Below are 12,786 nucleotides of genomic sequence, written 5' to 3'. Positions count from 1 at the left end.
TTTTTTTTTTTTTTTTTTTTTTTTTTTTTTTTTGCTTGTCTATTATCTATGTCTCAATAAAAATACTTCTGTTAAAAAAGAAAAAACAATCGTTCAAAATAATTAATAGAAAATTAAAAGAAAAATCGTAAATACGAACGAAAGAAAAATGTAATAATTAAAATTATTAATTATTATCGTTAAAATTATTAAAGCGTAGCGAAGAGTAAGAAAAAAAAATAACGATAAATTTGTCAAAAATATATTTAAAGATACCTTTACAAAAAAAAAAAGATAAAAAAATAAAAAGCATATCTATACTTTAACGATTAGATAATAATACCGACATAAAATGATCAAGAAATTAACAAAGTGAACAAAAAAGACCGTTAAATCTTTTTTACGCATTTTATAAATTAATAATAATAAAAAGAAAATTAAACAAGACTAATTATCAAAAATATTATATCGATAAAGAAAAATTAAACCATTAAATTTTAAAGAAACGAAAAATAATAAAACGAACGTAACGTAATGATATAATACCGATTGATAAAATAGTAAGATGAAAATTAATAACGTTACGAAAATTATTAGAATATTATTACAAATATTATAGCGAACGTGAATCGCGACGCAAGAAATAACACATCGGTTATTATTGTATATATTCGTAGTCGGTTTCCGAACGCGGAACGAAACGGACGTGTTTCTCTTTGCTCTCCTACTAAAGACCTTATCGCTGTGAATAAAATATTATAGTGTAAAAATTTATTAAACGAGTAAAATATTGCGATGTAAAGATTATTAACAAATTTTATAAGTTATATAATAAATCGTTCGAAAGAGAGGAAATTTTTTAATCTCTAAAATTGTGTAAACTTTGAACCGCTGTATCTCCGAAGATAATAGCGATACGTACGATTTTCTGATATGGTTGCAAGCGGGAAACATTACTCTTTATAATGCGGAAAAAAAAATAATAAAAAAAATTTAACTAAATGTAAACGATTAGATAGATTTAAACGATACTGATAATTGCAACAAAAATGATCAAAAAATTAAGAAACTAAACGAAAGAAATCTTTAAACCTTTTTTTACGCGTCTTGTAAATTAATAATAACTAAAAGAAAATTAAAAAAGACTAATTATCAAAAATATTATATCGATAAAAAAAATTAAACCATTAAATTTTAAAGAAACGAAAAATAAACAAACGAAACGGAATAATATAATAACGATTGATAAAATGTAAAAATAAAGTGAAAATTAATAATAATGAATATTATAGTGAATAATATAGCGAACGTAAATCGTAGTGCGATATTATAATCGCATCGATTGTATATGTATTCTATGCGTATCGGTTAAATGTAATCGTTTTCCAAATACGAAACGAAAACAGAACTATTCCTTCGATTGTTTTTGTATGTCGATTAAATGTAGTCGGTTTTCGAACACGGAATGGGACGGACGTATTCCTTTCTGCTCTCTGAATATAAAGATTTTATCGATATACGATATATTAAATAAAATATTAAAATGTAAATAATTGTTAAATAAATAAAGTATGTAAGAATATAATTATAAATACATAAGTGGATAAAAAGGAGAATTAAATATTCATCGAATACGAGGATGCGATAAAATAAAAAACGAAACGAGTCGAAATGTAAAAAAAAAAGTAATCCTTTAAATACCGTTAAATGCTTAGAGATTAAAAAAAAAAAAGAATATAATAATTAAAATCGATAAATAAAACAAAAATTTCGAATCATTCGAGTCCTTTCTTTTATTTCATTTTCAATTTAAATATTTTCTTTCTTTTTCTTTTATATTTCAAATATTATACGTTTATAAGATATCAAATATTAAAATTAAAATAAACTCTTTAATCGTATTAGCTATAAATCGAATTTGAAAAATAAAAAAAAACGAATAAAACTTGAATACAGAAAATAACCGTACAACTATATAATTATTATTATTATATAATTACATATATAAATAAATAATATAAGTACGCTTTCGAGAGAAAAAAAAATACGATAATCGGAGAGAGAACGATAAAGAGAAATAAAAAATAAAGAAATCATCGAATTGCATTTATGTCATCATTTTTTCTTTTTATTCTTTTTGTCTAAAACAATAATAATATAATGTTAAACGATAATTAGAAAAGAAGATAGAAAATAGATTAGAATTTAAAAAAAAAAATTTTAATTTTACCTTCCTTTCCCTTTCTTTATTTTATCGATGTAATAAAATATTAATCTGTAAATGGTATTTTAAAAAAAATTAAAAAGTAAAAATTCGAAAATGATTCCATTACTGGAAGAAAGCTTCGCGGAAGTAATGCGAGTTTGATCGATTAATGTGGGAGAAAATATCTATTTTCACGCGAAAATATCTATTTTTGTTTCTAGTGTAATATTTGTCACATATATTAATCTGATCGTGACAGAAAGAGGATAAAGTCTAAAATCTAAACCTCGATACGTTGACGCGTATGATTTAGAGTATTCTAACGTATCGATATGATATAAAATTTTTTTTATTTTTTTATAATATTTCTTGTAATATGTATAATATGTGTTAATATGTATGTATATTATGTTAATTATGATTTATAACGATAGTTTAATTTAGAAATGTAATTTCGTATTCCAATAATTAAAATAATTATACGTATACGAATAAGTTAGATATATTATTTAGATATATTAATATTATATCAAAATAATTAATAATTTCGAAAATATTTCAGCTTCCAGTCTTAGATGATTATCTTAATATAACTTCGTAAATGAAAATAATTTTTATGATTTTAAATATTTAAATTATAGCTTTTCTACTATTATATAATGTGTGGTTATCAACAAACCATCTGAAATGGTGATAAATGGTCCTAACAAAGGATCCTTCTTACTCCTGTACAGTCTCAAGTTTTCTTTTCAACAATAAATGATATATCTTTTAAATTTCATATAGCGCAAATATTTAAATATTTACATAAATTTATTTTTTGCAATTTCGCTTTAAAATAAATACTAAAAATATTGATTTCGATAATTGTCTTTCTATATTGCACTTTTATTGTTATATTAATTAATTTTTTTTTTTGAGAAAGTTTATACTATTATTCGATACTAAACTTTTTTTTTATTTTCGTAAAAGGAAAATCTAACTACATAAATATATAAGTAAAAGAAAAATAATTTTTGAGTGAAAATGCAAAAAATAAATAAAAAAAAAAAAAAAAGAATCGTAAATTGTTATATTTATTTCTATTACTTAGAAAAGAAATAAAATAAAATATTCACGATTGAATGTTAAATGATATTTGGAAGTGATTTGGATTTCGTCGTAAACGGATGTGTGAAGGAATTCGAAATAGGCGTGTATAAATAAATAGTTACTTGTTTTTACTTACTATTATTAATTTTCGCGAAAAAATATTGACGACGAACGATCGTTCTCATTCTTACAATAACTCGTTGAAACGTACACGTTCAACGCGTGGTTGCCATTAGAAATTGATTTCTAGTTGCCAAGCAACGTTCGGTTTAAGTTACCACCATGATAGCCATGCTTAACCGGCAGTTAGTCGGTCGTATGTTCCGCCGTAGAACGTTCGAGCATGGGTCTGACGGACTTGGAAACAATACCTGGTAAAAATTTGAACGAAATTGCACAGACTATGATCGCACGTATGATTCCACTTTCACGCAATCGACATTCGTAATATAATATTTATCAATGGCATTGATATTTTCGAATAATTTTTTAATTTTTTTCGAATGTATTTTTTCATATTGCATACGTAATATACCATATCGGTGATTATCGAAAATATCTATTATTAAAGAAATATTTCAGTGGTTCGCGAACAACAAAATTATTAGTAATAGTAGCAATATTAAAAGAAAAATGATTTTATATTTTATTTTGTGGAAATTTACAAATTTTGTTTTAAAAGAAAGAACGAAATTTAATTTGAATCATATTATTTGTAATGCGAAAGTCATTTTTATGAAATATATTTTGGTGAAATATTATTAATTTTTTTTATATGATAATGATATTATGTATATTTTGTTTTTTGAGGAATATTTTATTTCGTTATATATACTATTACATATACTATTATACAATTATTCAATAATTAGTGATGTATCGTAAAATTTAATAAATTTAGAATTATATTTGCAATTCGTTTATTTAATATATGTATATACTTTTTTTTTTTATAAAATATTACGTTATATTTATAAATATCGATATCGATTATAATATAAAATATTTATGTAAAGTGATTATATTTCTTATCATTTTTGAGGAATTAAATAAACAAATTTTATATATATTCTATGTCTATCAAGAAAATAATTTATTTATCATGATCGAATATTAAATATATTAAATTTTACGTGAATAATTGTGCTTAAGTGAAAGAGTTATTATATGACGAGAAAAGATTCAATGCATTAAATTATTGTATTATTTTGTATTATTTATCATTAAAAATATTATTATCACTTGTTGAGTACAATGATAATGTTTTATATTATATTTACTTATTTATATTCCTTTTACGTTTACGTTTTCATGTTACTTTTAGTTTGCGTAATTAAAAATAAAATTTTATTTTCAATCAAGATGATATTCGAATTAAATATTGCGATGTTGATTCGTTAATATTTTGACTCGGCTTTTTTCACGGCATTCTTCGGGTTAACGACCTGATGCACCACCACTGACTAGAAAATAAGCGCATTACATACAACATCGGTATCGACGATGGTATCGACACGATGAATTTACCATTTCGCGTGTAGCATTTCAAAATAAGGACACGTTCCATCTTAAACAATCGCGAACAATAACTTTAACCATATGTTTTATGATAAAGTTTCATGTTATGATTGTTTTTAATATTTTTTTATATTGAAAAAAAAAATTTATTTCATGATATTCTTTTCTATTTGTTGTACGAAAAAATATAAAAATCCATAATCTTTTCTTAAAAAATAGTTGTTTCCAATTCTCGATACGGACATTTTTGTAAACAACAATAATATGCAATGAATTGATTGTCGAATATTATTTCACGAACAATATTCGCAAATCGCGTTGAACAACGCGATTTTAGCCATCCAAATGGAATTTTTTTTTTCTCTCGAGAAATACTGTATTTATCGTCCTACTCTTCTTCGTAGATATATCAAATCTTTTTTATTTTCTTAAAATTTCTTTGATGCATAAATTTTCGTTTTTTAGCTTTTCTCCGATAATAAAGTTTTTTCTCATAATAACAAAAGTTAACAAAAAGTAACGCTTTATCGTTTGAAATATGAATGCGCGATGTATTATGCAAAGGGATAATGTTTGAACTTTTGATAAGAACAACCGTTGAATAAATAATAACTTTGTACCAAAGATTTATACTTGATTTTATCGGTATAATCATTGATAGATGACCTTCGGAAAATCCAGAAATTAGAATTAATATTCGCTCGTTTCGTATCTATTAGCCATTTGCTCGTAATTTCGCATTATTTCAAAATGAAATTTTTCTAAATGTTCGTCCTTTTCTATTTTTCCCATAGTAATTAAAAATTTCTAATTTCCAATTCTTCGCATCGCAACACACGAGGGCAAGTTTAAAAATTTATATCGTATCTGACGTATCTATATATACGTGTAACCTCCTTAAATAAAAATACGATTATGATTATAACTCTTAACGATCGATATACGATTATGAATGGAATGTAAAATTGTTATTTTTAAAATTATCATTTTCATTCCTTTCATTTTACGTGTATTAATTTAAATATAAAGATTATAGAGAAATTAAATTACAATTAAATAAAAATTACAAAGAAATATGATAAAGTTGTATAAATTTTTAGGATACTTTTAATATTTCAATTTTATTAATTCTTTTATCTTATTTATTTTCTTTTCAAAATTTTTTGGAAGGAATATATTTTTATTAGCAATATATTTATTTGGAAACGTTTACAAACAATTTTCTTTTTTTTTCTTCCTTTTTTTCAAACGAATAAAAAATTTTACGATCCTTCTCGAATAAACATCCATGTCCATCCTCTTTAATCTCTTGTATATGCTACTTTTGATTTTCGAGACGATTAATATCGATCGAACATAGATCTTTTTCTAGATCCGAACAAAAAGTCTTTAATTATATATTTATTATGTAAAGCGATAACGATTCTTTTATCTGATCAAAGCGGCTGATTATTACGTTAGATTTTTAAATTTCAAATAAATATGCATCATTCGCAATTTTAACTCTTATATTTGTGGAACATATTTAACTTAGGCTCAAACATCATCAACGCGCGTGTGTTTATAGCATTAAAGGATATTTATCTTGCCTCTCGTTCTTGACCGCACGATTTTTGCGCGACTATTACTTACGCGTTTCGTGCCAGACGTAAGAAAAAAAAAAAAAGAAAGTAGTGATTCGTCTTTTGATAGCGCGTTATCGCGTTAACCTCCTTAAATAAATCATTGAAGATTTAGCATGTCGGTATATTCTATTTATTCGTTACACACGTTCGACCATTTCTCGCGAATAAATATATACTATACTTATATGATCATTCATACTTCTGAATCCAGAAAAGCAAAAGATATATTCATCTTTCGTTAATTACAAAATTTTTGACGATCATCGAATCGCCAAAGAATTGGAAAAGAACAAATTTTGTTTTGCGTTTTTCTCACAGATATAAGTTGTGATTTGACAATGTTTACAATCAATGATTTGACAACATAAAGAATAAATTTTTTATCAAGTAAATATTCATTGCAAACGATAATAGAATGAAGATAATAGATGTATTTACTTACATTATATTATATTATATTATATTTCGAAATCGAAAAAAAAATATCTATATCTATTACAATCGAAAATTTACATCTGTTACAACAAACAATACCAGAGAAATGTAGTTTTCGTGTTACGTATATTGAAACAAAAAAATAGCTTGATTTATTACTGATTAATATGCTTCGAATTGTTCTTAATAATTGATTATAATTAATCGATAATTAATCATTTTATTTGTTAATCGTAGTAAAAAAAATAAATATTTTTTTATGTAAAGTTAATATTTTATCAATATTAGATAGAAATATATATTTAATGAATATTTTTTACATGATTTTTCAGAAACAGGGGCAGTATTTACAATCGGACGTAGTAGATTCGCAGATAATGTTGCATCTCATTTTTTCATACGCAGAGATCCAGTAATTTCCATTTCTTGTGGAGACGAACATTCTGCAGTTATTTGCCGTAAGTTGGTTACAAATAGATTTTTGTAATTACATTCCTAATTTCATTTGTTCTATATATATATATATATATATAGATTTAATTAATTATCTCTCTTATATTTGTTTAATATTTCTTTTTTAAATCACTAAAAACTATTTTATTTTTATACACATACGTTTATACATTTGGTATATCATCAATTAATATCTATAAAGATAGAGATAGAATATTTTTTTCAAAAATCTTATTAAATTTTTTCAAATAATCTAATATTTTATCTATTTTATCTAGTTTCGATCTATTTCAAATTATAAAATATTTGATATGAATCTGGTTATTAAATAATTTTGAATATTTTAAAAAAATTTTTCTTAAAATCTTGAGGAAAGAGATATTTATATATTTATGTGCGATGATTTTAATCGGTGCTATTTTTCTAATCTTCTCGAACGTTAGGAGTACATAAATATGTGTAAACATATAAACACATGATTCAATTCCATTTTATATAAAGTCAACTCGATGTATCTATGAAAATTTTCATATAATCTATATCTCTATATGTGAGTGAATATGTCTTATGCTATATTATTACATCTATTCTGTGACAAACACATTTGATTTTAAAAGAAATCAATAGACAAACGCGCATGAATGACTATAGACGTTTTAACGATATCAATATTACACGTGATCCTTTTATTTATACCTTTAACATAGATATTATTATCTTTTTTCGAAAATATTCCATCAATTTGTATTTTTTTTTTTGTATTTTTAATGCGATCTTAACTAGATATAATTGACAATATATGTGTGTACTTATATATAGTTCGTAGCATGATTAACAGTTTTTGTAGCATAGTTCACAAAGAAATTTTAGTTGACCCAGGCTTACATAGGGATAGCCACTGTCCGGTTAATCGATATGACCACGCAATGTTCTGGCACGTATATATGTATATATTTATATATAACGTATGTAAATATCTCTATCGAACAAAGTCGACATATTGTTATCATCGTATTATAGTTTAATCATTAATCGATTAATCGTGAAGTTATTTAAAACTCGCGTATCCTTTCCGATATCATCTTACTTATTTTGAAATCTTTGATAATTTATATATTCTTTGATATATATTTATATATATTCTTTGATAATCGAATCGAATCTTTTAACTTGCTTTATAAAAAAAGAAAAAAAAGTTAAAAACTTTAACTTTTAACATTTTAAATAAATCATTGTAAGAAAGTAATATTTATAAATTTGATATTTGATATTTTTATATTACGGTATATTTATTCCTAAAATAGTTAATTATCAGTATATTAGAATATTATTTATTATTATTGCCATATGATTTATATTTTAGCCATTTCACATTGACATTTTATTACTAAATAAAATTCAAATTCACCATTAATGAATAAGTGAAAAAGAAAATGTTTATATCGTATTATTTATATGTTTAAAAAAAAAATTAATGTTTATCATTATAGTAAAAATATTTACACAATCTGTAACAATGCATACAATGTCTTTTGATTCTTTGTTAAATCTTTGTTAAATGTTTGGATTTCGTTGTTTTTAGAAAGCGGCAGACTCTTCGTTTTCGGAAGTAATGATTGGGGTCAACTTGGTTTGGGTCATAAAAATCATATTAGCAAACCATCTTGCGTAAAAAGTTTGTATTTTATCTATTTTAATATCAAAATATAATATATATATATTATATAATATTATAAAATTGATTAATTTACAGTTTTGAAACCCGAGAAGGTAACACACGTCGCATGCGGACGAGCACACACGCTAATTTGCACAGGTAAAACATCGTTTACAATTATTTTATTAATTTAGTAAATTATATTTTTATTAATAATAAACCATGCATAGATCGCATTTTTCATTCAAAAAATTTCTATTTGTTGTTCATTATGATATTATAAATTCGTTTGTTGTTTATACATATTTATAATTAACGATTTACGTGTTAATCTTATTCTCTATTATTAAAATTGTTTTAATGTTTTCTCTCAATTCTAAAATTGATATCTATATCTAATATCTTATTTGATCTTTTCTTTCGTCATAATAATAATTGCCTTTAAATTGTAAAAATCTATTTGTCTAAAAAAAGAAAAAAAAGATCTTAATTATGATTAATCATGATCATCAAATATGTGAAAATTATTTTAGCATGAAATTCGAAACAAGAGCACGTAATAATAATGTTTCAGTAGCGGAAAAAATTTTTGCCTGCGGCAGCGATCAGGAAGGACAACTCGGTCGAGGAATTTCCGCGATAGGCGATTCCGCGAACACTCCCGTATTGGTATACGATTCGGGGCCAACTGGATCAAAGATTGTTCAAATAGTTGCGGGTTCCCATCATTCGCTCGCACTCACGAGTGATGGTAGCGTCTTCGCATGGGGTAGCAATCTCGAAGGTCAACTAGGACTTCCGGATATATCTGGCTTAGTGAACAAACCGACGAAAGTACATATTCCGGAACCTGTGAAACAAATTAATACGGGCTACTATCATTCTACATTTTTGACAGGTAATTGTTGTTGAAAAAGATTCTTTAAGAAAAATATAGTAATTTAAACTATATTCTTTTTTCCAAACTTTATCGATTAATTTATACCGTATAAAAAAAATATTGTTTGTAAATGTATCAAGATCGATAGATTGAATGATATTAGATGAAAATAAATAAAAATATATGTATAATTTTATTATCGATTTCGATAAAATATTAAATATTGGTAATTTTTTGTGTTAACAAACATCAAGTCTCAAATTTGTATAGAAAATGGTCTCGTTTACGTGTGCGGCGAATCAGAAAGTGGAAAATTAGGAATTGATATCAATTTTTCTACGCAAATTATGCCCAAACAAATGCAATTACCAAGCCCTGTTATATATGTAGCGTGTGGTGGTCATCATACTCTTATTCTAACAGGTATAATCTTTTAAAATTATTTAAAATTACAATATCTATTCGATGTTAAATAAATATATTATGTGTTAAAAAAAAATGTTTATTCCGACAGAAAATGATAATTTGTATTGCACCGGAAGTAATTCGAGCGGTCAACTCGGTTTAGGAACAAATGTAACGGAACTTCATACACCGAAACTTCTTCCACAAAACGCGTTAAAAAATGAAAAAATTAGTCGTATTTCATGCGGAGAAAGTCACACTGCTATTCTTACTGGTAAATTTTAACGCAAATTTTATCGATTGAATATTTCCTTTTTTTTTAATCTTTTCTGCAACAGAATCTGGAAAACTTTATACATGTGGTGACGGAAGACATGGAAAATTAGGTTTGGAAGAAAATGAAAACAACGTCCACGAACTAACTTTTGTCCAAAGATACAAAGAACTATTCATTTCGAACGTAATTTTATTTATATATTTATGTGTCGCATAATTACTCTCTTGTATAATTCATATAATTAAGTAAATTTTTAAAAATTTTAAACTTCATAAACTTATGTTATATATAGATTTCATGCGGTGGTTGTCATACAATTTTAATTGGTCAGAGACGTGAAACAAATCGTACCCAAAAAGAAATGGATAACTCGCAAGTGGTAATTACAATTTATTTTAATTATTTCGTAAACGACAAACTAAATTTATAATATAGATCATAGATCAGTCTTTTAAGATCTCTTCAAAATTATTATACAGTAATTTATTATAGAGTAAAAAAAAAAGCAAAAAACACCAAAATAATTTATTTTAGAAGTTAAGAAAATATATATCGTATATTAATTATACACATTCTTTACAAATTATTGAAAACAAATCGATATATTCTTGTTTCGAATATAGGAACATATTCAAAAAAGAAATGCATTACCACCATTAAAAGTTCCAATAAACAGACTACAAAATGAGACTCGTGATGAACATACTAACGAAATAATTAACGATCGATTAAATCTGAGAAAAAATATCACGGAATCTGTAATGAGTTCACACGAAACGATGGAAATGGCCCAGCAAAAAATTGAAGAAAATATAAAATATATCGAAAATGATATTACAAATAACGTTATACATTCGACGAGCAATATTCAAAAATCAGAGAGTCCCGAGAATAATTCCAAAAATCTTGAAAAATCTATTAACGATATATCGGAAGGGGAATCAAACGAAGAGAAAATTGAAATAATATCGGAAAAATTGTCGATTGACTTGGAAGAATCTAAAAAATTGGAAATAGAAAATGAAAATGAAGAATCAAAAGACGACGATAAAAAATCAGAAATAAGAATAGATATTGAGAAGAACGTCAATGAAAAAAATGATTCAAAATCAATGAATAGCGATGAAAATAAGAAAAAGAAGAATGATGAAACGAATATAAATGAAGTTACGACAAAAAGAATAGAGTACGATGAAGAAATTAATAATGAAAATAAAGATGTAACGGATAGTTTGCAAATTAATAGTGAAAATTTCAAATCAGAACCAATGAAATTGCAAATGGAATCGTATATTGGGAATGATAGCAAACAAAAGATAAGTCCTGAGAAACAAATATCTTCTATCTCATCGGATTTCACATCACCGGCAAAACCATCGAGATTAAAAGTTGAAAGTGAAAATTCTTATATCGAAATATCGTCGTCAATGGAAAATAAAAATGAAGACGATAAAATAGAAAATGAAACAAATATGGAAAAGGATATAAATAAAAAATTAGAAATGGTAGAAGAAAATGAGCCAGGAAAATCGGAAAGAGGAGGAAAATGTTCGATGAAAGATATAAATTCAGGATTGAGAGTTGATACGGATGAGAAGATGATAAAAATTGACAAACAGAACGAAGAGAAGGATAAGATTATCGAAGAAGAGAAATTGAAAATTGATAATGGTCAAGATGACGCTGATGTTGTACAATCGCCATCATCGAGAATAGGTAATAAGAATAAATAATTGCAAAAATTCGATAAAATTATAATAGACTGATGATATACAAATTTCAATATTATAGCATATTATATATAATAAATCATATTTAGATATAAAGATTTTTTTTTTAATTTTTGATTTTTATATATTTAAAAAATAGTAAAAAAATATATAATTTATTATAAAGATCATAAATATTTTATATATATATTATTTTATTTCAGGTAAAATGGGAAAGATATTTAAAAGTAAAAAGCCGCAAACAATGGAAAATGGTAGCAGAATAACTGGTACTGTGAATCAAAAATCTAAAGTATGTGTATTTATAATATAACAGATAATATAACATAATAATACGCAATGATATAATTATAATTTGAAAAAAATTAAAATTCTCGATCAATTTACAAAAAAAATTTATTTTCAGTCAAAAACATGTACTATCCTGTGATCAACATGTTTTCAAAAATGCATCATATTTTATTACATTTTTTATAATATGTGCATAATAAATCATAAAATTGGGACCAAAATAGACGATATCAAAAAA

At 24.7% G+C, this 12,786-nt stretch overlaps 1 protein-coding gene across 2 annotated transcripts; it reads left to right on the top strand.

Annotated features, from left to right (window-relative positions):
* The first annotated feature begins 3,378 nt into the window (after window positions 1-3,378).
* On the top strand, window positions 3,379-12,771 carry LOC102671913 (X-linked retinitis pigmentosa GTPase regulator-like). 2 transcript variants are annotated; one of them, XM_006623594.2, is made up of 12 exons: window positions 3,379-3,651; window positions 7,188-7,313; window positions 8,891-8,983; window positions 9,062-9,124; window positions 9,543-9,863; window positions 10,116-10,268; window positions 10,360-10,524; window positions 10,589-10,710; window positions 10,820-10,906; window positions 11,151-12,243; window positions 12,461-12,549; window positions 12,664-12,771. In XM_006623594.2, exons 1-12 carry the CDS (start codon window positions 3,621-3,623, stop codon window positions 12,685-12,687), a joined length of 2,367 nt encoding a protein of 788 aa, XP_006623657.1. In that variant the 5' UTR covers window positions 3,379-3,620; the 3' UTR covers window positions 12,688-12,771. The 2 variants fall into 2 exon arrangements, with proteins under 2 accessions (XP_006623657.1, XP_006623656.1); XM_006623593.2 differs by having other exon boundaries at window positions 3,380-3,651; window positions 9,540-9,863.
* Window positions 12,772-12,786: the final 15 nt, after the last annotated feature.

This window comes from Apis dorsata, unplaced genomic scaffold (genome assembly GCF_000469605.1).
Source record: "Apis dorsata unplaced genomic scaffold, Apis dorsata 1.3 scaffold_919, whole genome shotgun sequence".
Classification (NCBI taxonomy): Eukaryota; Metazoa; Arthropoda; class Insecta; order Hymenoptera; family Apidae; genus Apis; species Apis dorsata.
This window is presented reverse-complemented; position numbering and strand designations above follow the sequence as displayed.

Bases quoted from the DNA above. Each gene is read 5' to 3' on its own strand.
- LOC102671913 (XM_006623593.2), top strand. From the start codon at position 3,621: ATGGGTCTGACGGACTTGGAAACAATACCTG. The intron at 3,652-7,187 runs GTAAAAATTTGA...ATGATTTTTCAG, and splicing joins GGACTTGGAAACAATACCTG to AAACAGGGGCAGTATTTACA. The intron at 7,314-8,890 runs GTAAGTTGGTTA...CGTTGTTTTTAG, and splicing joins ACATTCTGCAGTTATTTGCC to AAAGCGGCAGACTCTTCGTT.